The sequence below is a fragment of the Scophthalmus maximus genome, chromosome 21 (assembly GCF_022379125.1).
Source record: "Scophthalmus maximus strain ysfricsl-2021 chromosome 21, ASM2237912v1, whole genome shotgun sequence".
Lineage (NCBI taxonomy): Eukaryota > Metazoa > Chordata > Actinopteri > Pleuronectiformes > Scophthalmidae > Scophthalmus > Scophthalmus maximus.
This window is the reverse complement of record NC_061535.1, coordinates 14,916,792-14,942,500: the sequence shown is the minus strand read 5'-3', so window position 1 is coordinate 14,942,500 and position 25,709 is coordinate 14,916,792. Positions and strand designations below refer to the sequence as shown.

General features: G+C 46.7%; 6 protein-coding genes across 28 annotated transcripts in view; 2 read left to right on the top strand and 4 right to left on the bottom strand.

Annotated features, from left to right (window-relative positions):
• LOC118291305 (proline-rich protein 36-like) overlaps window positions 1-1,819 on the top strand; it is a 14,428-nt gene extending 12,609 nt beyond the window's left edge. For all 23 annotated transcript variants that reach the window (XM_047329840.1, XM_047329842.1, XM_047329843.1 and 20 more), the window contains 2 exons: window positions 1-209; window positions 1,008-1,819. The exon at window positions 1-209 is cut by the window's left edge and continues 158 nt beyond it. In XM_047329840.1, the coding sequence (XP_047185796.1) occupies window positions 1-209; window positions 1,008-1,162 (364 nt within the window). In that variant the 3' untranslated portion in view covers window positions 1,163-1,819. The remainder of the gene's footprint in view (window positions 210-1,007) is intronic.
• Window positions 1,820-1,937: 118 nt separating this feature from the next.
• LOC118291309 (claudin-11-like) lies at window positions 1,938-4,693 on the top strand. Its single transcript, XM_035619489.2, has 3 exons — window positions 1,938-2,634; window positions 3,323-3,487; window positions 3,624-4,693. The coding sequence occupies exons 1-3, from the start codon at window positions 2,409-2,411 to the stop codon at window positions 3,881-3,883; spliced, it is 651 nt and encodes a 216-aa protein (XP_035475382.2). The 5' UTR covers window positions 1,938-2,408; the 3' UTR covers window positions 3,884-4,693.
• Window positions 4,694-4,754: 61 nt separating this feature from the next.
• LOC118291508 (probable cationic amino acid transporter) lies at window positions 4,755-8,465 on the bottom strand. The gene is made up of 7 exons (XM_035619815.2): window positions 7,614-8,465; window positions 7,134-7,370; window positions 6,771-6,988; window positions 6,525-6,671; window positions 6,233-6,441; window positions 5,369-6,153; window positions 4,755-5,274 (listed from the first exon to the last, which is right to left on the bottom strand). Exons 1-7 carry the CDS (start codon window positions 7,912-7,914, stop codon window positions 4,892-4,894), a joined length of 2,280 nt encoding a protein of 759 aa, XP_035475708.2. The 5' UTR covers window positions 7,915-8,465; the 3' UTR covers window positions 4,755-4,891.
• Window positions 8,466-11,340: 2,875 nt separating this feature from the next.
• Window positions 11,341-13,671, bottom strand: rpl22l1 (ribosomal protein L22-like 1). The gene is made up of 4 exons (XM_035619282.1): window positions 13,549-13,671; window positions 11,954-12,067; window positions 11,625-11,746; window positions 11,341-11,542 (listed from the first exon to the last, which is right to left on the bottom strand). Exons 1-4 carry the CDS (start codon window positions 13,660-13,662, stop codon window positions 11,398-11,400), a joined length of 495 nt encoding a protein of 164 aa, XP_035475175.1. The 5' UTR covers window positions 13,663-13,671; the 3' UTR covers window positions 11,341-11,397.
• A 1,372-nt stretch (window positions 13,672-15,043) lies between these two features.
• On the bottom strand, window positions 15,044-20,829 carry LOC118291221 (eukaryotic translation initiation factor 5A-1-like). The gene is made up of 5 exons (XM_035619281.2): window positions 20,746-20,829; window positions 18,904-19,091; window positions 18,101-18,205; window positions 16,407-16,538; window positions 15,044-16,274 (listed from the first exon to the last, which is right to left on the bottom strand). The coding sequence occupies exons 2-5, from the start codon at window positions 19,069-19,071 to the stop codon at window positions 16,209-16,211; spliced, it is 471 nt and encodes a 156-aa protein (XP_035475174.2). The 5' UTR covers window positions 19,072-19,091; window positions 20,746-20,829; the 3' UTR covers window positions 15,044-16,208.
• A 1,355-nt stretch (window positions 20,830-22,184) lies between these two features.
• tnikb (TRAF2 and NCK interacting kinase b) overlaps window positions 22,185-25,709 on the bottom strand; it is a 33,812-nt gene continuing 30,287 nt past the window's right edge. Inside the window, 1 exon segment of the mRNA XM_035618962.2 lies at window positions 22,185-25,201. Within this exon segment, the coding sequence (XP_035474855.2) occupies window positions 25,118-25,201 (84 nt within the window). The 3' untranslated portion in view covers window positions 22,185-25,117.

The window sequence follows — 25,709 nt, the reverse complement described above, 5'->3', positions numbered from 1 at the left end:
TGTCGCCGTGACAGCGAGGGTGGAGCGCCGGGCGGTTCGCAGAGCGAGGAGGGCGTCGGCGCCCGCCATGACGACCATCTCCTCCTCCTCCTCCTCCTCCTCCTCCTCCTCCTCCTCTTCCTCCTCCGCCGCGCCCACCACCACGTTCACGCCCGCCCCCTCTCAGTGGAGCGTGGAGGACGTGACCGCCTTCATCCACACGCTGCCAGGTGAACGTGAACTCGCAGCCTCGGTTAGAAACTGTCAACTTCTTGATTTACGCCCGTCGCTCGATCGTCTTAATCGCGAGCAGACGACGGCGGCGCTCATCCACCGCTCCTCCTCCGTCTCTCTCCCCTCGTCCACAATTAAGTGTTTCGCAAAAACGCCGAGACTAAACTCAACCGCCGGGCGAGGTACTGGCATACTTTCAACCTGCCAGCCGTCAATCTGAGATCTCTGTGACACATCTGGAGGAAAGAAAGAAAAACACTGACACAGCATAGACACATGGTTTCTGTTAGGTGGCGTCTCAGTCTAAACTCCGTCGTCAGTCTGTCGCGGACGCTGTTCCCTCGTGAAAGAGTAATCAGAGTGTGGGAAATCAAAAACTCTGCCGACGTAGAACAATATTTTAATAACTTTGCTTCGTCTCCAAAAACTCCGCCATCATTTTATCACTTTAGCCAGCGACAGAAGACAAAAAGAGCTCGACGTGAAACTGCTCGTCCGACACAAATCACAGATTCAGCTTCAACCGATTGATGAGGAAACGTGCCAGGCTGCGACAGATCGTGTAGAAAGGGAAGAAATATCACATTGTTTTGTTTTTTACCACCAGCAAAAGTGACGACATGAGGATCCTTGTGAGAATATCGCATTAACAAGCACAACACACAGTTTCACAATTTCAAGTGCGTGTGTGTGTGTGTGTGTGCGTGTGCGTGTGTGCGTGTGCGTGTGCGTGTGTGTGCGTGCGTGCGTGTGTGTGCGTGCGTGCGTGCGTGTGTGTGTGTGTGTGTGTTCAGGCTGCGGCGACGTGGCCGAGGCGTTCCGGCTGCAGGAGATCGACGGCCAGGCTCTGCTGCTGCTGACCGAGGACCACCTGATGACCAGCATGAACATCAAACTGGGACCGGCTCTGAAGATCTGCGCTCACATCAACGCGCTGAGGAACCAATGAGGGCGAGAGACCAAGAGGAACACAGGAGAACATTTGAGGGCAATAAATCAAAGACATGGGGGCAAATTTGAAAAGATAAAGGAAGAAGAGTTTGGGGGGGGGGGGGGTGACACCAAGGACGACAGGACAAAGTCACAAAAAGAGATTTCATGGTAATTTATGAGATTATAAGTGGAGGTGTGGCCTTAGAGGAGTCGTCCACGACGTCACCGGGAGACGAGTCTCTGACTGTAGCAGGAGACGGAGCCTTTTTGTACCTTTGTGTATATTTTACACGCCGCTGGAGAGTTGTACATTTGAAGGATTTTGGAACATTTAATATATGAAAATTTTGTCTATTTAGTTTTTTTTAGAACGTGACGTCAAAAAAAAATCTATAAATCCAGTAGCTGAACATAACCGGTGTGTGTGTGTTTGTCAAAGAATTAAAAATAATAATAATAATAACAACAACAACATCACGTAGACTTTGTAAGTGAATCATGAAAAGTTTTAATGTTTTATAATATCACTATATTCTGGACAAAAAAAACCAATGTCTGTGGATTTTAAGAAGAAAAAAAGAAGAAAGAAGTGTAAAGACTGGTGTCATTTAATCGTCACATTTTTATGATATCCTGCTCGAAAATTATTTAAATAAATGAATGAATTGATGAATCAGTTTGTCTCATCCTGTTGTCTGAGGGATCACCAGCAGGGGGCCACAGTGAGGCGGAGGGAATCTGGGTTTCATAAAACTACTGATTTGAATTCATGGTCCGACAGATCTGGTTCACGTTAGCAGCGTCTCACAGCGCGTCTCTGATTGGTTGAAAGTTCTGGACGGAAGGGTTTGTTTTTCACACCACACCCTATAAACCCCAAATCTTCCTCCAGCATCTCTTCCCTCCGCGCAGCAGCAGGATTATTGTTCGATTTCATCTTTTCAATTTGATTTAAATTTAAAACCTACAGGAACATAACTTCAGTTATTCCTTCTTATATTTATCAGTTTATCTTTTAATGCTTTTATTATCTACGCGCTCATTTGGTTTATTTCTGCGTTTTTAATATTTAAGTGAAACGTATTTCTTTTCTCTCTGCAGACAGAACAATAATCCACCAACGTGATTATCTTTTATTTTATTTTTGTATTCTTTTTAATATTATCTTCACCGTCCTCCTCCCGAGCTCTCGACACGAAGTGATTATCTTGGACTTTATTCTTCATTCTTATTTCTCATCCCTTGGTCCGGAGCGACTCCACATGGCCCACATGTGCAGGCAGGTGACCGGCCTCGCGGCGGGCTGCGCGGGCTGGGTCGGGGTCGTCGTGGCCACCGTCACCAACGACTGGGTCCGCACCTGCGACTACACGGTGGCCACCTGCGTCCGCATGGACGAGCTCGGCTCCCGGGGCCTGTGGGCCGAGTGCGTCATCTCCCCCTCCCTCTCCCACTGCGTGACCCTGCAGCAGATCCTCACGCTGCCCGGTGAGGGGGGGGGGGCGAGGGAGGGGGGGGGGGGGGGGGGGAGAGGGAGGGGGGGGGGGGGGGGGGGAGAGGGGGGGGAGAGGGGAGAGGGAGGGGGGGAGAGGGAGGGGGGGGAGGGGGGGGAGAGGGGAGAGGGAGGGGGGGGGAGAGGGGGGAGGGAAGACGGGGGAGAGGGGGGAGAGAGAGAGGGGGGGGGGGGGGGGGGAGGGAGAGAGAGGGAGGGAGGAAGAGAGGGAGAGAGGGGGGGAGAGAGAGAGAGAGAGAGAGAGAGAGAGCGCTGTATAACTGAGGCATCAGTTTGGTTTCAACATTTCACCCCCCCTCTCCCCCTCTCTCCCCCCTCCCTCTCTTCCTCCCTCCCTCTCCCCCCCCCCCCCCCCCCCCCCCCCCCCCCCCCGCCCTCCCTCTCTCTCTTCCTCCCTCTCTTCCTCCCTCCCTCTCCCCCCCCCCCCCCCCCCCGCCCTCCCTCTCTCTTCCTCCCTCTCTCCCTCCCTCCCTCCCTCTCTCTCCCTCTCTTCCTCCCTCCCTCTCCCTCCCCCTCCCTCTCTCTCCCTCTCTTCCTCCCTCTCTCTCCCCACTCTCCCCCTCTCTCCCTCTCTCTCCCTCTCTTCCTCCCCCTCTCTCCCTCTCTCTCCCCCCCCCCCCCCCCCCCCCCCCCCCCCCCCCCCCCCCCCCCCCCCCCCCCCAGCGTACCTCCAGACGTCCCGAGCTCTGATGATCTGCTCGTGTCTCCTCGGTCTTCCCTCCGTGCTGCTCGTCCTCATGTCCATGTCCTGCGTCCGGCTGCAGAACGACACCTCGTCCGTGAAGCTGCGACGCGCCCGCGTGGGATGCGTCCTCTTCCTCCTCATGGGTAAACTGAAGACAGTTCTAAATCATGTTAGTTTTAGTTTCAGAGGTTGTTTAAGTCGATCGAACTATAATCACGCAGTTTTGGTTTATGACTAAGATAGTTTTGGCTGTAGAGTTCTGTTGTGTTTCTCCTCCAGCCGTGTGTGGCATCATATCGACCGTGTGGTTCCCCGTCGGCGCTCACCTGGACGAGGGGCTGATGTCTTTCGGCTTCTCGCTCTACGCCGGCTGGGTCGGTTCCGGCCTCTGCCTGGTGGGCGGCTCCATGATCCTGTGTTGCCACGGCAACGACCCGAGGACCCCGAGCAGAGAGAGCAGCTTCTACTACTCCAGACAGCGGGGCACCGCCACGCCGGTGGACCCCCCCGCCAACCACGCCAAGAGCGCAATGGTGTGAAACGTGGGTCGTTTTAATGGACTGTACATGATAATAATCAAGTTGTGCATTTGTTTTTGTTTTTTTTCCATTTAGCTTCTGTAACTTTGAGAGGGATTTATACGAAGTAAGCTTTGTGTAGGGGTTTGGTGCCTTGCTCAAGAGCAACCAGCCACAGTTATAATGGCAGAAATGATCTCATTGGTTTAATTTAATCGCACTGGGCGGAGCCAAATGGCAAATTCAGTGTTATCACTTCACGTGTCATTAAAACACAGAAGGAAATTTAATGACTATTCGCATTTGTAATTAAAATAGAAAAGTTTATCCACAGTTGATATTCGCGCTTTGTTGTCGATGTGTTACAGAATCTCCAGCTGTTTGTCAGCGTGTCAGACTTTCCCCAGACAGGAAGTGAATGTTAGGACGCTTCATCACGTCCTGTCTGGAGAAGGAGACGAGGTCAGCGACATGTGTTAAAATGAATCTCCAGAACCTGCGATGTTTTATTGTTCATTACACTTTTCGTCTCTTTTTTGTTGTTGTCTCTCTTATGCAGCTTTCACACTTCTTTGTTTTTACATCATTTGAATGTTGGAATCTGTCGCTTGTCATTTTAGAGCCTCTGACTTTGTTTTTTTTTTCCAATGGTTCTTATACGAACATGTTTCCGGAGGAAATACACAGACTGAGATCAGCCGCTTTCATTAAACAATGAAAATGTGTCAAACTAAATTGTAATAATCCCCTCTTCATACTCACAATATAATCAAAGTGTATTAACTCTGGAGCTGCATTGTAAGATGTTGTATGGCGCTAATAAAAAGTTTCTCCCGACAAAGAGTCTCCGGATTGAATCATTTCACTCAAAGAGAAACATTTATTCCTGAAACACGAACAATCACAACAACCGTCTGCTGAAACCTACCAGCTGAAAACCACTGGAAGATTATTAATTCAATGTTTTATTCATTCTTTTTTTACACGTTCAGCTCAGCGTGAAGTCAAAAAAAATAGGAAACCTTCGTTTCAGTCGTCCTCTTCGCCTGCATCAAAGCCCTGATTGGTCCTTCCCCCGGACCGGCCCCCTCGGCCTGTGAGCCGGCCCCCGGGTGCAGACTGGTATCCACACTGCTCAGCACTGGTGTCGTACTCGTACTGCTCCCCCTCTTGGTCCTCACGCTCCTGCTGCTGCTGGTTCCCCCTCTCCTCCGGGGCAGACCAGCCCTGGTAGGGCCTCTCGTCTTGTTCCCGGGGGCAAACGCCATCGCCGCCGCCGCCGTCGTCAGGGTTGAAGGTGTCGTCCAGGTGGTCGTCGTAGCGCTGGTAGGAGCTGGCGTGCGCCTGCTGCTCGCGGGCGTTCAGCTCCAGCGTGCTGTGCCACACTCCGTAACAACCGTAGATCAGCAGACCTGCGGTTGGACAGACGGCGTCCGTTAACGCGAGAGTATGAAATAAACTTTTAAAGAAGTCACGCGGCCATTACTTTTACCACTTCCAACTCACCTATGAGGCACCAGATGGTGAACCTGGCCCAGGTGAGTGCAGACAGTTTGAGCATGAGGTAGCTGTTGACCAATATGGCCGCTGCGGGGACAAAGGGCACACAGGGCGCCATGTAGGGCAGGCGCCGGCTGCTCTCCGGCTGCTGTATAATCAGAATCACAAGCTTTGCCATGGAACACGCCATCGCTGTGGCCATCAGCCCCGAAAACACCGCCCCGACCCCTGTTCCCTGCTCAACGCCAAATATCACGGTGGACCACAGGAGGAAGGACGTGAGGAAGAGGAGGAGGGTGCATCGGGTCACTATGCGGCCGGTGGCGGGGGTGGGCCGGGCCGACGCGTCAGGCATTCCCAGCCGCAGCCGCAGGGTGTAGTAATGACCTCCCAGAAGCCTTTTCAACAATGAGGCGTGGCCCGTGTGGAAGTCAGAATCGTCTCCCTCTCCTTCAGTGCCGCCAGCGTGGTAGGACGAAGAACCGCCACCGCCTGAGCCATCGATCAGCATCTGGTCATCTTTTGTGGGCGCGGCCCCGTCGTCCTGGCGCTTCAGGCCGTCTACGTCCTCCTCGCAGTCGAACTGATGCGAGTCGGCGTGTTCGTCGGGCTGGTAGCGCAGTAAGAGCACACACACGCTGACCAGCGTGTAGGCCAGCAGCGTGCCGATGGACATCATCTCGATCAGGTCCCTGAGGCTCACCAGCAGAGCGAGGAGGGCGGCGAAGCTCCCCGACACCACGCAGGCCGCCGCGGGAGTGTGTGTGAGCGCAGACACGTGTGACAGGAACCTACACACACATTCAGGATGGAGTTAGCCTCAGTAAGAGGAAGAGACTCAAAGGGTCTGTGTGTCTCATGCCAACCCACCTGAACAGCAGTCCGTCCCGGGACATGGCGTAGATGACCCTGGGCAAGGGGAACAAAGAGCCCAGCAGGGAGACGGTGAGCCCGGCTATGGAGCCCACAGCCACGATGTACTTCCCCCACAGGAAGCCGTGCACCGCGAACATCTCCATGAGGGGAGCCGAGCCGTCGATCAGGTCGCAGGGAACCATGAGAGTCAGGATCACACTCACCTGTAACAGAGAGTCGGGTTTAATAAAGCTAATGTATGATGACGGGGAAAACACCACTCCGCCCCACGACAGTGTGCACTGACCGACACGTAGGCGGTGAGGCAGGTGACCAGCGAGGCGGTGATGGCGTACGGGATGGAGGTGTTTGGGTTCTTCGCCTCCTCTCCTGTGGTTGCGATGATGTCGAAGCCAATGAAGGCGTAGAAGCAGGTTGCCGCACCCTGCATCACCTGAACGCAAACAACCAATCACTTACTGACCTTTTGTGCTGGACCCAACGGTCTGCGATGTTCTTTACACCTTCACGCCATGTTCCCAATCGATCTCACCCCTGACCAGCCGTAGGGCAGGAACCTGCCGCCCTCCCAGTTGCTGGCGGAGAGGAAGAAGAGTCCGGCGATGACCATGAAGACCCACACCACCAGGTTGACCACGTTGAGGACGTTGTTGAAGCCCACGGAGTTGCGCACGCCGAGAGCGACGACCGCCGTCACCAGCAGGGCGATGAAGAGGGCCAGCAGGTCCGGGTACGTGTCCTCACCTTTACCTGAGACAGAGACACGACGGCAACAAGTGTCTGTTAGCATGAGAGAGGACGGAGATGACGACAGTGACCTTTACATCTCTTGTATCTCTTGAGAATCAAAACCTGAGACTGAGGACACCCACACACACACACTGATCGTACTGACCGAGTCCTCTGAGCGTGCCCAGGTGTGTTATCATGTAGTTACTGATGCTGTGATTGGCCAGAGAGTCGAACATGCTGCTGAGAGCCGAGGCCCCCGCCGCCGTGCCGATCAGATACTCCAGGATCAAGTTCCAGCCAATGAAGAACGCCACAAACTCTCCGACCGTCACGTAGCTGTAGGTGTACGCCGAGCCGGTGGTTTTGGGGACGCGGACACCAAACTCTGCGTAGCACACACCTTAAAGAAAAAGAAATTGTACAACATATAGAGACAGTGTGCTGGAGGAGTAAGATTTCCTTTCACTGGAAGTAAGGGCTATGTGGTCAGGGGGGGCGTCCTCATACTTTCAGCCATGTAGTGTATCGGCAGTAAAAGTAGTGATAGTGCAGAGAGGAAGAGGTGGAATCATGTATCTGCATTTTGGGGATGTTGATTCTTCCAGATGTGCTGAAGGAAAACGTTGTCCCCTGGACGTCTCACCTGACAGTATGGAGGCCACCGCTGCGATAACAAACGACAGGATGACTCCTGGTCCGGCCATCGCCTTGGCGACCAGCCCGGCGACCACATACATCCCCGTGCCGACGCAGCTGCCCACCCCGAGCGACACCAGGTCCACGGTGGTCAGCACCTTGGCCAGGCCGACCGGCGAGCCGTCCGCCAGCTCGGTGAGGTCGTCGGCTGCGTGGCCCATGGAGCCCACGGGTTTAGTTCGCAGCAGGCGGGTGTACATGTTATACCAGGCGTCGCCCAGAGACACCCGGCCCAGCCACGCCGCCATCACCGCACCTGTTTGTTACCTGTCTGGATGCCAACGTGTTTCTCACTCCTCCTTCCTTTCTGCTGTCACTCCCTCTATCATTCTTTTACGCTCATCAGCAGCCTCTTCGAAAGCTGCTCCCTCTTTCTCCGTCGGCTTTGTCTCGGGGAAACAAAAACCCAAAATGGAGGCACAGACTCTGTAAAGACAGGTGAAACGTCTGTTAGGATTCTTTACCGCAAACGAGCAGCCTACAAATTGTGGTAAAAACATCAGTGTTTCAGAATAGGACTGCATGGCGACACCCACAACCCCAGGAATTAACCGGTACGAGTTCTAAAAAAAACTCACATATAGCCCCTTTAAGTTTTGTAATCTCTATGTGAAAAGAAGTCCAACAAAAATTACAAATATTCCTTTGAAACTTACAATTTTAATATTCCCAAGGCCCACTGATGATTTTATTTTTTAAATTGAACACACAACAACTTCTAAAATATGATTTTCAATATTTCTGTTTGATATCAGTGTGAACAGAATATTTTGGGGGTTTTAGCCTGGAAAACAAGAAATCTGAAGATGTCGCCTCACACTCCACCCCCCCCCCCTTTTCTTTACCAAACAATTGATTGATTAATTGGCAGATTAATCAATGAAGAATATAACCATTAGTTGCAGCCATCCTCATAACTCTTGTCCTGATGTAATAGAAAATATTTTTTCTTGTTTATTTTTTTGCATTCTCACATAAAAGTGTACTGACCTGTATTAAGAATGACAAACCAATACACCACTCTTTAATAGGAGGCCAATAACGAGCCAAGAGCACCGGCCTAACCCTGATGATGAGAGCCAGCAGGCGATGGAGCTGTTCTCCTCACTCACTGGAGCGAGACGCCCTCTCTGAAACATTCATGAAGACCGAGGATCCTCTTTCACCACGGAAGACACGGAGCCACGCCGAGAGACTACGCTGCCTCACGCCGGAGCAGATACACCTGCAGTGAGATCAACGTGAAATCCACCAGCGTCAGACCAACACTCCGCAGGTGGGATGTGAGGGAGTGAAGAGCTCCGACAGTTTGAGAAAAACCACACAACAGGCAGTTTTTCCAGACGCACACCTGAGCAGACAGGTACAGTAACACTCACCCTCCTCCTCTCCTCCTCCCCGGTCCTCTGCAGACGACAGGAGACGGCAACGTCTAATCATTCAGACCTGACACCATGTGACCAGGACGATCAAATATTCAACACCTGAGACTGAGCAAGGTGTGTGTGTGTGTGTGTGTGTGTGTGTAAATATCATCTTTCATTAATTGGGGGAAGAATAGGATATACTGTACACTGTGAAGGTGTGTGTGAGTTAACTTTGTGCTGCAGCTGCCGTAGGTGACGTTTTTCTGTTTGTATGCAGGGATGGGAACTGGCCAGGTGTGTGTGTGTGTGTGTGTGTGTGTTTGGATATCAGGTTTCCAAAATGTCGACCTGCAGCAGTAGTTTTATCACAGCTCTGTCATATCAGTTTGATTAGAGTTAATAAAATCAAAATCTGAAGGAAGAACAAAACAATGCCAACTCAAGGTCCACTTACTGGTTTTTCTTTAACTGTATCACAGTCTTCATCAGGAGACGGTGTTGGCTCAGTCGTCATGGAGATGACTCTGTTGACATGAGCACTTTGAAAATACACGTTCATTTATTACAGGGATTGAAATAAACAAAAACATTAATGAACAACTCAGTTAAGTTATATTGAGAAAACTCAAATTTCAGTAATTTAATATGTAAAAATGATCCCAAGTGTAAGTATTCTTTGTTTATCAGATCCAAATCTAATGAAGTTAGAATTAAAACATTTAATTTGATGTTTTTTGCAGTTTTATATTCTATTTTGTGTCTTTATTACGGTACATTTACCTCAACTTAGTTTGTAGTTTTTTGTATTTGTTCTTCCATGAAGTACAAATACTATCAAGTACTCCTACACTTCCCATGATGCAACCCACAAGAATCTTTTGTTAAGGCTTTTCCCTTTTCTGCTGAAAATTGCTAATACGATGGCGTCTGTCCAGATAATGACTGTACATTTGTAATATCTCTCAGAGAGGATGTTTCCTGCACAAAGATGAAACCTCTCCAGACTGTACACACACTCTGCGTCCGGAGGTGGTATGATCTGTGTGTCGTTGTAATCCGACACAAAGAGTCGGTTTACAGCGTTACCTGCAGACATGGACACACTCCCGGTCCGAGGGCGGAGACCTCGCCAGCAGCTTCAAGAAAGTTGTGATATTCCCCTTAATGGGACATTCTGATTGGTCGATTGTCAGCCAGACCGGGTGCAGAAACGTGACGTCACAGCGGGATGCTCTGTTCACCTGAAACGACATTCTCCTAAAACAACAACAACAACAACAACAACAACACGTGTCTCCTAAACATCAGCCTCAGAAAAACTACTAAATATATTTTCGACTTCAGGAGACTGATCTAATCCGACTGAAATATGAAAGTCCCCTAAATTCAGGTGACAAGAATGTGCTTTAGATTAGGTTATGGACATTTCTTTTTGTGTGTTTTTAAACGCGTATACGAGATCAAATCCACCGTCTGTGTGAATCGTCGCATGAAGACTCGATGTCGACTGCACAGCAGCTGAAGGTGGAGGCATTCCTGAGCATACATCCTTTATACACAACAGATGAGTCGATGGGAGCGGATCCAAACACACACACACACACAGACAGAAAGAACAGTGGCAAAGCAAAACATCCTTTTCTGTTTAAGCGAAAAGATTCCGGATCTATAATTAGTTTTTGCTACTGTTGAATTCTACAATATAAAAAAAACATTTCATCTGTCGGACCAGTGATTTTTACAAAAGGTCAGTTAACTCATCACAAGGAGTTAAGACTAGAAGACATTTGCAGAGATGACAGAATAACCGAGATGTCATCAGGTTTTCTGTTCAGTGTCCAGAGTTGGAGATGGTTTTTTGGTTTTAAGGCTTTTACACCTTCAGATTCTGCAACTGAAAGAAAATAATGAATCAGACCAACATTGCAATTCATACAAGAGTCACCGTAATTAAAAACCTTGAGTTTTAGGAATCTGCAGACACTCTGTTAAAGCCTGTTTGTGTTTAAAGTATTTATCGGGATGTTACGTGTATTTTCGTGTTCGTTGTAGCTGACAGGAGCTTGTGAGCGTTATTCACTGAGTATGTAACACCGCCTAGCGGCCATTTAGTGAACTGCTGCCGTCAGACATTAATTCTCATGAAAATCATCTTTTCAGACCGGATGGCAACGTTTTCTGTCCCAGGACCCATCAAACCAAAACCATCAGGTACCAGTAAGAGCTCTGTGGTTCCTCGTGACTGAACCTTCAGGAGTTTTATCTTTTTAAAAAGCAGACAGCAAAATAAAAACCAGGACAGAAAAGTTTATTTTTCCCACATTTATTTTCTTCAAGCTGCCGTCACACAGACACAAGTCGCGTTCACTCGTCTGCCTCCGACTCCTCGTCGTCCTGACTGATCTGGAAGTAGCGCAGCTCGTACGTCTCCTTGTCCGACGCCACCACCCGGAGCCAGTCACGCAGGTTGTTCTTCTTCAGGTACTTCTTCGTCAGGTACTTCAGATACCTGAGGAGGTTAATAGGGAGAGAGAGGGTCATTTTCATGTTCAACAGATTTTTCCACTTCCTCTGGAGTCGAGGTGTCTCACCTTTTGGAGAACTGCTTCTCAGACGTGACGTTGATCTTGTTCTTCATGCGGCCGACCTGGACGACGCCGCCCAGATTCCCCGTCTTCCCGTTGACCTTGATCCTCTCCTTGAGGAAGGACTCCTATTGAACAGAGCACAGTGACGCACTAGGGAAGGGAACCCTAGTCAATTCGGAGCTAGGGAAGGGAGCCCTAGTCCAGACGCGGCGTTAGCCCCTCGCAAAGATCACTAACACCAACTTGCTCAAAAAATCATAATAATAACAACTGATTACAAGACGGGTGTTTTTTTCCTACAAATTAATTTGAAAAAATCCCTGAAAACGTACAAAGTTGGCAGAGTCCAGGATCCCATCCTCCACGGGGTGGGTCAGGTCCAAGGTGAACTTCCAGGCAGCTCCCTTCTTGGACTTTCTACTGACAGTCGGTCTCTTCGGTTTCAGCTGCGACGAGAAAAACACCAGCGATAGGATCAGAATCCACGTAGTGTGTGTGTGTGTGTGTGTGTGTGTGTGTGTGTGTGTGTGTCTGTAACAGAACATCTGATAGGACTTTAACTCTGCTACACGTGAAGACAATAAGATCTCTAATGACCCACTCTCGTGCTTCAGGTTCTGAATAAAATCTATTTGTTTTCTTTTTTAAATTATGATCTTCCCCCGAATCCTGTAGTATTTACAATACATTTATTTACATACAACTTTTGTATTTTTTAACTTCCGTAAAAGCATTTTTTCTGATGAGTCCAATATCTTAAATAAAGCCCGACCAATATGGATTTTTTAATCAAACCTTTATGACAAAGATTGATATTTAAGTTTAACCATAAACTTTTTTGTTATAATTTTTATTTAAAAACCACACAATTACAACCAAATATATAGAACTTGAAATAAGAAAATAAACATTTATTTTACGTTAAATGTAAAATGTAAATGCACATTTGAGAGCTGGAACAATATATCGGTCAGGCTCTAATATTTAACACAAATTATTTACTACTATTTACTTTTCTTAAGTTGTATAAAGTGTTACCAGACACATTAACAATAATTTTGAAAAAAAGAAAGTTTTTCTCAATTTAAAATGTTAACTGATGTGTAGTGACAAAATGAGCATTCCTTTATCCTTTTACATATCTATATACACAACCACATATCTATCTATATATATATATATATATATATATATATATATATATATATATATATACACACACATCTATAGATACAGATCTATAGATACAGATCTATCTATAGATACAGATCTATAGATCGGTCTATAGATACAGATGATACAGATCTATAGATACAGATCTATAGATATAGATCTATCTCAGTCCACAGAAACCCATATCGGTCGGATTCTACTAATTATCAAACAAATTATTTCGTTTCTGGTTTAATTTGTCTACACACGCAGTGGCAACACAAGCAATGTTTTTTCTTCTTCTCTGGTGAAATATGATGAATAAAAATTATTTATCCAAAACAAACATACTTGAGCTTGTGAGGCCACTTTCCCGAGTCCCCTTGAATCGGACATTTGTTAGTAGTTTTTCTGGATATATTTCAGTTAGCTTATGAATACGATGAAGCCGAATTAACCAAATAACCTCCGGGTACACGAGAAATGACCGTAAATAACAAGTTTCACAACCGTTGTCGAGAAAACCACCGATTGTTTTACACGACACTTACTTTTCAATGGAGTCTCGTGTCAGAGAAAAAACGAATGGAGCACGTGCACGCAACGATGAGTGAAAACGCATACAGCGCAAAATAAATATTACGTTTTTAATACAGAACCGCACAACACATGAGTTTATTCGGTACGGTAAATGAAATAAACCCGAAAACCCGCAGAGGAAAGAGACAAAAACGTGAAACTGAGTGACACTGAGCAGCAGCTCGCTGGAACTCACCGGCGCCATGTTGGGATCGGACCGGAAAGGAGGAGCAGGAGGTGACGCAGCAGTGACGTGGTACGTAGCGCCACGCCTACTGGAACCTGGAACGCCCGCCCCCGCCCTGACCATATATGGTGAAGTCCAGCGACACGGCAGAAAATAAAACAAACATGGAATCTGGAACTTCCGTTCAGCACCGTAACATGTATTTATTTATTTATTATTATTATTTTTGATTATTATTGATTAACTGTCGATGTTTAACACTGAAGTTTTTTTTTGCAGGTTGTTGTGTTGAGCATCTGTGAGAGCAGCTGTGAGTCCAAAGGTCAGGTACAGCTCAAACACAGCGGGATAATAAAACCTGCTGAGCCTGGTCAATCATTGGACACACACACACACACACACCATCCTCGTCCATTCAGCTGAATTGCTATAACCACATATAACACACACACACACACACACACACACACACACAACAAAAGAAAAGTGTCGTGAAATGTTCAGCTTCCATTTTAGTTTTCGTCATGTTGGCCACTGTGAGCTGGAGACAATTTATTTAATAACTACAGATATGTTCTTATACTTTATCTTTAGCATCTGCTACTACAGACTGAGCTGCCGCACCATCTTTATTATTATACTTTTCGTTTATTTCCACAAACATAATAAAAAAAACCACTGCCTTTTACAGCCGCGCTCTAACGCCTCAGCAGCAGATGATATGACTGTATGGACTTATTATACTAATTCATCATTTGAATCCATATCCTGCAACTGTTGATGTAAACTGGGTTCCTGCAACAGTTCCAATTCCAAAATTCCAGGCTTCCCCCAGAATGAAATAAATATTACATAAATTACCAAGTTATTTTATATATTATAAGTAAATAAATTACATTCTGACTATGTTATGTTGCACTTCATACAAACAATTTCTCCGGAAAGTCGATTGTGATGTGCGGATTGATATTCAAATATTGAAACTTCCAACGTTACATCCCTAGAAAAAAACATTTTTCCAAAAAATCTAATTCCATTCTTTTCCACACTGCGTATAAAGAAACCATGTGTAAAGGTCCATTTTATATTTTCCAGTAGTTTTGGTCGTCACTTGAGTGAAAGAAATAAAAAAATATTTCGTATTTCAGCTGAACTAGATTTCAGTCACATATTTCCTGCATTTTGTTCGGTCTCGTTTCTGAGGAACGTGACAGGAAGAAGTAAAGGGAAAGTTGAAAGTCTCAATATATCTATATAAAAGTTTAACCAGCAACACGACTTGCTGACGAGGACGTTCTGTGCACGTTTGATCTGAATGTTCTTCTCATGAATTAGTAAAGAGCCGTTTGACACGCGACACTTTTCACCTGTTACACAAGTGAACACCTATTTTTAGAAGCGACTTGAGAACCAAGTCGATCTTTCAACGAAGGCCGGAGCACTTATGTTCTTTTGCCCCCCGGAGAACAGGTTCACGGTGGAAACAAAACCAGACAAGACGTAGTTTGCAGTTTTTGTCCATTTGTTTCATAATTTTTATTTTTTTGCCATCTCCAGTCAGGTGACAAAGGCCGCGAGTGAACAAAAAGTTTTGCAACTCCAACCACCCTCCCCCCGGACCACGATGGAGTCCCTTCAAAAAGAAACACGCCTCACTGCAAACCGCCTCACATTCTTCTTTGCGGAGGCCCCACACCGCTCACACACACATATACACACACACACACTCCGCCTCAAAACAAAACACAACTCTCCCTTTTGTACCGGGGGGTGGCCGGGTCAGCCCTCGACTGGCCCGGAGGACGAGAGGCGTGAGCGCCACTCAAACTCCTGCTCGGACAAGAGACCGGCATCATGACTGTGAATCACTGAAGTTTGTTTCGGTTTTTGGGGGAATCGAAGGAAAAGGAGGGAAAAAAGTAAGGAACCAACAACAACAAAAAATCACTCGTTTCTTGCTTTTTAGAGGTTTGACATGCTGAGTGGACTTCAAGTGCTCGTAAGTGCTGGCCACCACCGATCCCAGCCACCGGGAGGAAATCGAGACCTTGTCGCATCCGATTCACTCCGGAACCAGAGGGAAGGCGGAGCTGGGAAGCAAGATGGCCGCTAGTGGGACAATCTAAACTGGGAGTTAGTATCTACAGGGGGGCGACCCTCCCTCCCTCCCTCCCCATCTAAAAGGTTTTACACCCCTGCTATATTCAACCTAAAGAATATTAAAAAATAATCATACAAAAGCTGAATCCCATTGATGTTGTTGTTTTTGAACATTCAGGAATGCGAGCGGCAGAACCAAAACACATTTAAGGCCAAAAAATAAAATAAAAAATAAGCAGGAATGAGCAACCGATGGTTATTTTTTTTTGAAGTTGTTTTTATATAAAGTAGATTGTTGCCAAACAGAAACTTCAGTGATGAGGACCCACGCAGCGAGCCGCGCTGGAACATTCCCGACAGCAATGAGAAGGAGAAACCCCAAAAAAAAAAAAAAAAAAAAAAACTGGGGGTGGGAGGAGAAAATAAGATTCGATGATGAGAAATCACAACAGAATGATTTGAGGTTGTCTGTGAAGGCCGACGCTTTGGTGACAGATCCAATGAGAATGCAAGAGACTGGTTTGTGGGCGGTGCTTGTTGCCGCGGGCAGCAAAGTCTTCCCGTCTCCCTTATTTGATGGGCAAGACCTTGGTGGCGACGGCACATTCCTCCCCCATGGCACAGAGCACGGTGACCTGCGGAGAGAACACGGGGCCGTCGGGTCAACACTTCTAATCATCTCAAATCTACATTTATATATATATATATATATATATATATATATATATTTTTTTTGTGGGTGGTACCGGCCAAAGTTCGACACTCACCAGGAAATCCTCGCCCGCTTCAAACTTGGCCTCAATCTCCTTGCCGATGTCGCTCTCGGGGACACGCAGGTCCTCCCTGACTTCTCCGTTGTCGCCCATCAAGGACATGTAGCTTTCGTTGATGTTCACCAACTGGGAAAGAGAAAGAGACGCATCCGTTATGAACCGACTGGCCTGATACAAGTTATTCATTTCGATAAAGCAGAGTAAGGCGAATGACGAGTACGTCTGACTCAACCATGTTTTTCCAACAACATCAGTAGGGACATCTTCTACATCCTTAAATGTCCTTGTTCATATTGAGAGCTGCAACAGTTACACTTTATATTAATATTTGTACTATCTTAAAATCAAAGTAGCATTACACAAAGCAAAAGATGAAACCGTTTGAGATATTTTCTGTGGATCAGTACTAATCAAAATAAAAACAAGACACTAAGTTCACCAGTTAAACAATTTGTAGAGGCTGAGATATTTGAGAAATCTCTGCCATAAACGCGACTCATGCTACAGTGTAAATCAGTTTATGATGCTCCTGAGGTCTTCATAATTTGATGCAGGAGTTTGTGGTTTTGTTTAATAAAAAACTAAATGTGTGTAACAGTTTTCACTGAGCAGCCTCAGCAGATATTAAGAAACTGCTCACTGATGTCAGCTCAAGTCTTTTATTAAGGGCTCAGAGACGACGACTTTAAAGCTTCAGAATGAGTGAAAAAGATTTAAATTAATTCTGATTTTTGACTTTTAGCAGAGTCTGATGTTGGCGGTGGTTATTTGAGCATTTAAATTGGGCCAACAAAGACTTGAGAAAATAGTTTGTGTTAAAAAAGCTAAGTTGTGTGGCTGGAGTGGGTCAGGAGCTGACCTGCAACCATTAATAATAATTTATTATTCCTCAAGTAACAAACACCGAACTTTCTCTCTTCTTTTTCTTTCAATCACTGACATGTAAACCGAATCTTTGGGTTTTGGACTTTTTAAAACAATTTTCTGACCAAAAAAGATTGAGGAGTAGTCAGCAGCACCCAAAACCACCAAGATGCTGTTTTGTCCACAGCAAATATATTCAGTTTACTGTCACAGAGGAGCAAAGAAACCAGAACATATTCACATTTAAGAAGCTGAAATCAGAGAATTTTGACACTTTTCATAAAAACTACTAAATATGAAATAGTTGGGGATTAATTTTAAAGTCGATTACTAATCAATTAACTGTTTCAGCTCTATCTGTAACCCAAACAACTGTTTCTGTAAATATGCGTTTAATAAACACTCATAATTAAAAAGTGCCAATATAGCGTTTGTTCACAGAAATGTTAGTGTGACAATACATCGTCAGTTTGGCAGCATCGCTGGACAGAGGACCACTGTGTCCAGAATAAGGCGACCGGGGTAAATGTGAAGTAACTTTTAAAGATGAATCAATAAAGTATAATACTGACCGGAAAGAGACACCGCCATCAGATAAAGGGGCACATTTTTCCCTGGTAAATTCTGACCACAAATCTACATATTTTAAACCGTCACGTTTCGTCAGCAAAAACTAGCAAGTGAATATTCAAGATTTCGATGCTAGTCAGTCATAATTTATCATCTGAACCAACTGTGACCTTAGTCGTTCAGTGGTCACATGTCGCTGTGACACTCGCGTGACACAAAGCTCCAGAGGAAAGTTTTGGCGCCGCCGGCGTTACCTGGTAGTCTAATCTCTTGATAGCAGGAACATCCATGTTGTGGGTGGAGGGGCACATATCTTCATATTTCTTGTTGGTGAAGATGTCAATGCCAACCATGTTAACCTGCAGGAGACAAGTTGGTTTAGTTGGATGTCCAAAAAAAAAGTGTTTCAGGAAAATCTGTGCAGGTGAGGAGATAAAAGAAATCACAAGTAAACCAGTAAAACTTCAAATAATGTTAAAAGGGGAATTTTTAAATCCCAAAATGAGTCGTAAAAATCTGTCGAATCCGATACAAACGGTGCGGAATTTAATGGACACACACACACACACACACACACACACACACACACACACACACACACACACACACACACACACACACACACACACACACACACCCCCCCCCCCCCCCCCCCCCCCTCTCATTCTTCCTTTTAGTGACCGAGCCACAGCGGAAGTCAAAGTCCATGAGCAACATGGTGTTTAAAGACAAAAAGATAAGGAGACTGAAAAGATAAGGACTCTGAGTCTTTACCAACGTCGCCAACACTTCAAACCACTTGGCTCAGACTGGTCGGCAAATTTTGTAGACTCCATGCTGCGTTCCATTATACCTCGGAGCTCGGACACGGGAAGTCGGGTGGGTATTGTTCCGACTCGGAGGGGCGTAATCCGAGTCGCGAGATCATACTGGAACGATAAACCCGAGTTCCAGGGTATAATGGAACGAGGGTTAGTTACTGGGTCAAGTTCATTTCTCCTTCCAAACTATTTAAAGCACTTTCAACTGCTTTCACTCTTTGAAAGCGTAACTCTACCTTAGCATGTCCGTGCTTGCCAGTCTTGGAGGTGGACATTTCCACAATTTTGCAGGGACGTCCCTTCAGCACCACGTGGCCGTTCTTGCGCAGGGCGGAGCACTGCATGGGGAAGGTGGCGGAGGCGCCGGACTCGCCGGTCTGGAAGTCGAGGTCGGAATCTGCCATGGTGCGATGGGTTTGGGGCGCTGCGGAGAGAGACGCATTTCATTACAATCTAAACTTCTGGACGGGGCGTCCACTCACAGGAACAACATGATCCAACACTTCTTAGGGTGCTAAAGCGTCTTGGACGTTCGAAGACGTGAGATATTCCACCAAATGAGCACGTCTTGTTTTTACTGCACAGCAAACATTGATTTCTGAACGCAACGATGCATCGTAGGTTCATGAAATTAAAACGCCACCCGCCTCAATCAATTTGTCTCTTAAAAACAAATGTGGTTTTGGCAATATGATTAACTATATTCATTCAAGACGTGACACAACAAAGTCTCTGTGAGCTGATTTTACATTCTACAGACGGGGCACCGATTCCTGAAAGCATTGATGTGTCTTTGGATGAAATGAAATCAAAATTGTCAGACAACGACAAAATCATCTGTGGCTTCTGTTGAGATGATTAAAGAAATGTCGCCTGATTTCTGTCTCAAAGTCGATGGAGGTGAAGAAATGTATGAAAATGATCATTCAGCAAATGATGTAATGCTCATAACCAGCAGAAAACACCCAAGTCACCACGCACTGGCTCCTCCAAATTGTAATTCTAATTTTCTATAATCTGGGTGGAGTGAGTCAAAGTGCCCCCCCCCCGGGTGATGGGGTCGCTCCGCAGGGCCCAGCACGGTGCTGCCTCGCTGGCCGCTATCGCGAGATCGGGGCGGGGGGGGGGGTGGTGGCATCGTCCCGCAGGTTAATTTAAACCCGTTTTAAAAATAAATCTAAACCTTACACCGACGTGACGCGGACACGCGGCGCCGGAGAGAGTAGCACGAGGCCGGCTGGTCCCCGAGCGGCCGACCCCCCCCCCCCCCCCCCGCGGAGCCCCGTCCGAACTGACAACACAAGTGACCACCAGGGACCTCACGGCCTGTGGGTGGTCGAGGTTCATATAAATATAATCCATCACTTTATTCTAATCATCCTTCATAAGAGCTGGTTCCTCCGACGCGCTAGCCGGGACCAGTTAGCCGGGACCAGCTAGCCGGGACCAGTTAGCCGGCCTGTGCTTCACGAGTTCGGCAGCGCCACATAACGGGACACAGCTCGCCGACAACTCGCGCTGCACACGGCGTCGTTAGCTCAGTTGTCCCGCGCTGATGTTTATTAATAACTCGTGATTAATAGACTCGCTCCGTGCGCAGGCCGGTTCACCACCGAGCGGCCGCCGCTCGTCCGCCCACAGAACCGTTATCTCGCCGTGTGTTAGCCAGCGCGTCATGCTAGCGCCCGACAGCTCGAGCTAACCATCGACCGCGCGCGTGATGGAGGATGAATTTGTATTATTATATTCACAGCGTCGGGGGACATGTGGAGCTCGGAGGAGGGGCAGAGAGAAACACGCAGCGGCGGCCGGAGAAGGACGAGCGACTCCCAGCGGAGCGCGCCGCCGCAGGCCGCGTGTCTCTTTGATTCAAGCCTGGCACCGCTACATCGACCGCGGACACCCACACCCTGCCCGCTCGCCCCCGTGCCGCCCAACTCCTCCGCGCGGTCCCTTCCCCCGGGGACGCTACGCGGCCACTTTGGCGCCTCCGGGTCCGCGGGCCGTTCACGCAAACAGTCGGTAAAGTCCTGCGTTTATCCCCCGCAAGGCAGAAACACGCGCCATGCCACACTTACCTTCCAAGGAAAAGAGGAGCGAGAGTGCGCATGCGCGGCAAACTTCACTGCAGCATCCGTAGAGAAAGGAGCGGGGGGAGGGAGGGGGGGGCGGGGGGAGTGTTCCGGTGGGTGGCAGCACTGGCAGAAAGGGTTGCCAGGTCCGAGGCAAACCTGGCAACCCGCCAGCTGTTTTTTCCGCTCCCCTCAACACGGGGCGTCCAGAGAACAGCAGGACCGGCGGCGGGACGCGTCTCTTTTGGGTCCCAGTGAAAGTTGCACCCCCCCCCTGCAACCACTAATTTACTACAATTTATTAACTTCATTTATTTTACAAATGCAACGTGGAAAACGTATTCACATTATTGTCCTCCATGTAAAAGTAACTGTACAACAGTAGAGCAAGTACTGCACTTCACAAATGCATTGCAAAGATAAAAAACAAATTCTTGACTGACTAATACCAGTGTATTCTCATATATATTTTTTCATTATTGTTATTTTATTTACTTTCAATCTTATTTTAATATCTGAATTATTTAAGGTAAATTTGATTCGTTAATGTTGATTATTGCATAGTGGATAATTCATATTTCTGTAGGAAAATCACTTTGTGAGCAACAATGTCTTTGTATTTATGTATTCGTGTTCATTTTGATTAGTTTTCTTTTATTAAAGTACTGAACTTTAGTACAACTTGATGCACTTCATTCAACTTCCTACTGTAAGTTAATACAGCCATGTTTTCCTGGAGGAACACATCAACGCTTTTGGTCACATTTAGAGCAGGGCGCAACGAGTATAACAACAAACCCAACATTTTATGCAGGTGTTTACTTCTTCTTCCTTCTCAGGCATAAACTGTAGAAAAAAAGTGATGTAGTCACCAGGTTCCGGCAAGTGAAGCCAATGCGGAAGTGTGAAATCCTGTATTCTCTGTCCTGACCAGCAGAGGGCGACTCTACTTCTCACTTCATTCATAACGTCAGCAAAACATTTTACTGAGGAGTTTATGGTTCAATCTCTAGCTTCAAGTTTTCTTCAATACATGTTAATTTTGTACATTAGGGTCCATTTACAGTCACAAATGAAAACGTGGGGGCGTGGACACAGTATGATTGACAGCTGGTGCCGTCCAATAGGTGTGTGGTTGCAGGTGTAGGTGGACGAGCTCTGTCAGGACACGCCCCCTTGCTCCTCCTCTTGCAAATATGGTTGCATCTGGTTTCAAAAACCAAGATGGTAATTAATTTTATTTTTTTTTACCTCTCAGGGCTTCCATACAAATATGAATAAACAATGTGCCCACATCTTTATGGTTGTTGAAACAAAATCCTTCATTTGTCTATGACAACTTTGCTTGTACTCATTGTATGATTGTGTAGGTGATCCATACCGTGCAGGAGTGTTTGACAGCCTGTCAACAAGACGTGAAAGAACGAGAGCGGGGCAGATTCTGCTGCTGTACAGGGAGAGGACATTTATTGTACAATTTTCCAACATCACAGATGTGTGTTACCAAGACCGAGGTTGTCTTTTTGACGGATTCAGGTGATTCAGACGAGGTGAAAACATACACTCACACGCATGCCACGCACATGTGCCCACACACACACACACACACACACACACACACACACACAGATCCTGCTTGCCTACACACACACGCGCGCTCACAGGCTGACCGCCGTACATACGTTCACAGTCTTGATACAAAAATTGAAATACAAATACAAATAAAACCACGATAAAAACATTGTATTTTTTTTTTTTTTAGAAATTCTTATAGCTATGTTCTCTATTCTGTAGAAAGACAACTAAGCTTTAATAAGTGAACAGTATTTTTTTGTCTTTCTCTAAAATGATTAGTAAGATATCATCAGAACGAAAATTCTTACAGTATATATATATACAGTATATATATATATATATATATATACTTTTTTTAGTCTGTGGTTTCTCAAACTGCCTCCGCCTCCTGACCTTTATTCACAGGGTGTTGATTGGTTTAACATCCTGCACATGTAAAAGGCTTCAGCTGGCCAATCGCATCCTTTGAGATGGATGAAAAATTTAAAACATATCAAGCAAGAGACAAACTGTTTTCTCTCTCGTCGCCAACCCCACCAACAGAAGCGTTCACAGACCATCGTCAAACCCCCCGCGCCAAAAAATAGCGAATGGCATCCGTAGTCCCGCTCGCTCTTTATAAGAAAAAAAAAGAGGAAAAGAGGTTATAATATAAAATTCAATGGAAAATGGGAAGTAATCCAGTGTGTTTCTTACAAGATTAAAGCCCAGGTGCTAAGCAAGGTTATTCATTTCAAAAAGTGTTGTCTCTCCCCCGTCCAGCTTCTACAGTCAGACCTGCCAGTGTATTGCCTTAAACTTACAATTCCTAACAAGTGACGACAGGTAAAAAAGGCCTATGTCACCATGCAAAACGTACAACTAAGTAGACGGCGATGGACGACAGAGTTAAAAAGAAAAAGAAAGAGTGACCTGTCACAAGCCAAAGTTAAACATTTGTGTAAGTCGCCGTCGACCGGTCAGAAACTACAGGACGGACAGATTCACAGGAGGTCTGGTGGGAAAAAGAAAGAAAGATAAGAAGCAAGACTGTCTTTTTTCTTTTCTTCCCTCCACCTGTTTTGTGAAAGTCTGTCCTGAAACATTGAAGTGAGTATTTACACGAGTGCAGTGCACAGACAGCAGGAGGAGGTGGAGGACAAAGAGCAGCAGCAAAAGTAAAAAGTCCCAGAAGTTGGCATCTACTCTACGGTCAAGTTCTTCCTTTGAGAATCGTTTTGTTTTGTTATCGTGTTGCTGTTGCAGCAATAATACAAATATCTACAATCTTCCTTCCCCCCGAAACAGAAATATCCCAGGACGCCTGTCGCCACGGCGGACTCGTTTTCCCCCCCGTGACGCCAAACGGCGCCTTTTCCTTTTCAACGTGGAAGCGACACAGACGGAGTTTCAGCAGCCGCGTCGAGGATGTGCCTTCAGACGCCGCCGTCACGGGGACACGGCGGGTCACGACTGTCATCGACGGCAGGGCGACGACCAGCGGCCTCTTTTCATGGTCGGTGAATTTCCGCTGCAATCGGGCGTTTTTTTGTTTTGTTCTTTTTTGCTTCACGACGAAAAAACATCCGACGGCGAAAAAGAGAAGCCATTTCAAAAGGGTTTTTTGCTACAAGATGTTAGTCCAGAAAAACATCCGCTGAGTTTCAGTCGACCTGTCGTTCAAGACGTGTTTCAGAAGACGACGACGACAATGAGCGATATTATTATCTGAGTTCAACATTTGGCTTCAGGCTCAGAGTAGTTTTGTTTCCACACTAAACCAGGTGAGGTTAGGAGTCGATCTGAAGATGTCATGAACGAGGGAAAATCAGCGAGGAAGTGGCGACGGTGGAGTCGTCGGTTCTCATTTTACTGAGCAGTGACATTGGTCCGGCGCGTTTTCTTGTAAATTTCATTCCGCGCGTCGATCGGTTGCGTCACGTGTGTGTTTTCGGATGTGTCACACGGCGGTTTGATTTTCACCCCGGTTCTCTCGCGCGATTGTCAAAACCTTGTGCGGCTCAGCCCCCCCCCCCCCCGACAAGTCCCCCAGTGTAGACGAACCTTCGCTTGTCGTCTCGATGTCGTCACACTTGACTTTTCTCCCCGTATGTTGTCCAGTGGCCGAGGAACAACACAGTTCAGCTCAGTGCGGAGACGAGGCCGAATCGTAACCCGCCCCCCCACTTCATCCGGCTTAGTGTGGATTTACTCTTGAGTTGCCTCCAAAGTAATTTTACTTAAAAAAAAACAGTTGCATCCACTATTAGGACCAGGAAGTCTTTTTGTTCACCCCTGCTACCAAGGAAACTAATTCTCATTCACTGCGACAGCGCAGCAGAAGACGTCTGATTCAATACTCGCAGTGTGAACGCCCTGTGAGAGGATCGTTGATGTGCTACACAGAAGAACTTCTCCCACAGGCCACTCGCACGTGGGGAAGGTCAAAGGCTACTCGTCACGGTCGTCACTGTCCTTCTCAGAAGCAACCGCCGTCCGGATGGAGCAGTCCACAGAGGAAGGTGAAGGCGTCCGCACTCCTGTGGGTCAACGCTCCCTGTAGTTGCACAATCGTCGGTTCAGCAGCTCGTTGTTTATCCTCCACACACACACACGCACACACACACACACACACACACACACACACACACACACACACACACACACACACACACACACACACACACACACACACACACACACACACACACACACACACACACACACACACACACACACACACACACATCCCTCCGTCCCTCTCTCCTGGTGGTGGTGGCCGGTGGTCAGAGTGAAGACGAGGACGAGGAAGAGGAGGAGGGGGTTACCAGTTCATCATGGAGCTTCTGTTGAGGGTCATGAAGAAGACTTGGCTGCTGCCTCCTGAACGCACAGAGGCAAAGAAAACCTGAGAGAGAGAGAGAGAGAGAGACAGAGAGACAGCGTGTGGAGATGCCAGCGGTTATTCTGATGCTCGATATCAAGCCACAACATCATCACATTAAATATTAAATAGTAATAATAATAATCAACTTTTATTTTTGCTTTATAGGTGACGCACCAGAGAAAAAAAAGGACCATGAGTATGAAACCAAACATGATTTTTTAATTGTTTCATCTTTTTTTCTTTTTTCTGAGGATTTACAATTTACTAATTTTTTTTTTTTTTAAATAAATGACTCAGCATTTTCAAAGGTTGAGAACTTTAATTTGTGAAGAAGCACAATGTGAAAGCGTTTCACACAGTTCAGTGTAAACAAGGGAGGATTGAACGAAGAAAAGATTTACACAACTGGCAGCTGATTCGTTTCATTCATTAGTTTTTCTGTATTTTTTGCTGTCGTCCGTATTGTATATTTTCTTTAAAATATTTTGATGGATCTTGATGGAACAATCAGGCATATCCAGGGGACTGA

Coding starts and splice junctions, on each gene's coding strand:
- LOC118291309 (XM_035619489.2), top strand. CDS start 2,409: ATGGCCCACATGTGCAGGCAGGTGACCGGCCTCGCGGCGGGCTGCGCG. Junction 2,635..3,322: donor GCAGATCCTCACGCTGCCCG/GTGAGGGGGGGG, acceptor CCCCCCCCCCAG/CGTACCTCCAGACGTCCCGA. Junction 3,488..3,623: donor CGTCCTCTTCCTCCTCATGG/GTAAACTGAAGA, acceptor TTTCTCCTCCAG/CCGTGTGTGGCATCATATCG.
- LOC118291508 (XM_035619815.2), bottom strand. CDS start 7,914: ATGGCGGCGTGGCTGGGCCGGGTGTCTCTGGGCGACGCCTGGTATAAC. Junction 6,989..7,133: donor GGGCACGCTCAGAGGACTCG/GTCAGTACGATC, acceptor TCTCTGTCTCAG/GTAAAGGTGAGGACACGTAC. Junction 5,275..5,368: donor CACCATCTGGTGCCTCATAG/GTGAGTTGGAAG, acceptor GTCCAACCGCAG/GTCTGCTGATCTACGGTTGT.
- rpl22l1 (XM_035619282.1), bottom strand. CDS start 13,662: ATGGTCAGGGCGGGGGCGGGCGTTCCAGGTTCCAGTAGGCGTGGCGCT. Junction 12,068..13,548: donor CCGATCCCAACATGGCGCCG/GTGAGTTCCAGC, acceptor TTCTCGTCGCAG/CTGAAACCGAAGAGACCGAC. Junction 11,543..11,624: donor GAGAAGCAGTTCTCCAAAAG/GTGAGACACCTC, acceptor TAACCTCCTCAG/GTATCTGAAGTACCTGACGA.
- LOC118291221 (XM_035619281.2), bottom strand. CDS start 19,071: ATGGCAGATTCCGACCTCGACTTCCAGACCGGCGAGTCCGGCGCCTCC. Junction 18,206..18,903: donor GCAAGCACGGACATGCTAAG/GTAGAGTTACGC, acceptor TGTCTCCTGCAG/GTTAACATGGTTGGCATTGA. Junction 16,539..18,100: donor TCAAGAGATTAGACTACCAG/GTAACGCCGGCG, acceptor TCTCTTTCCCAG/TTGGTGAACATCAACGAAAG.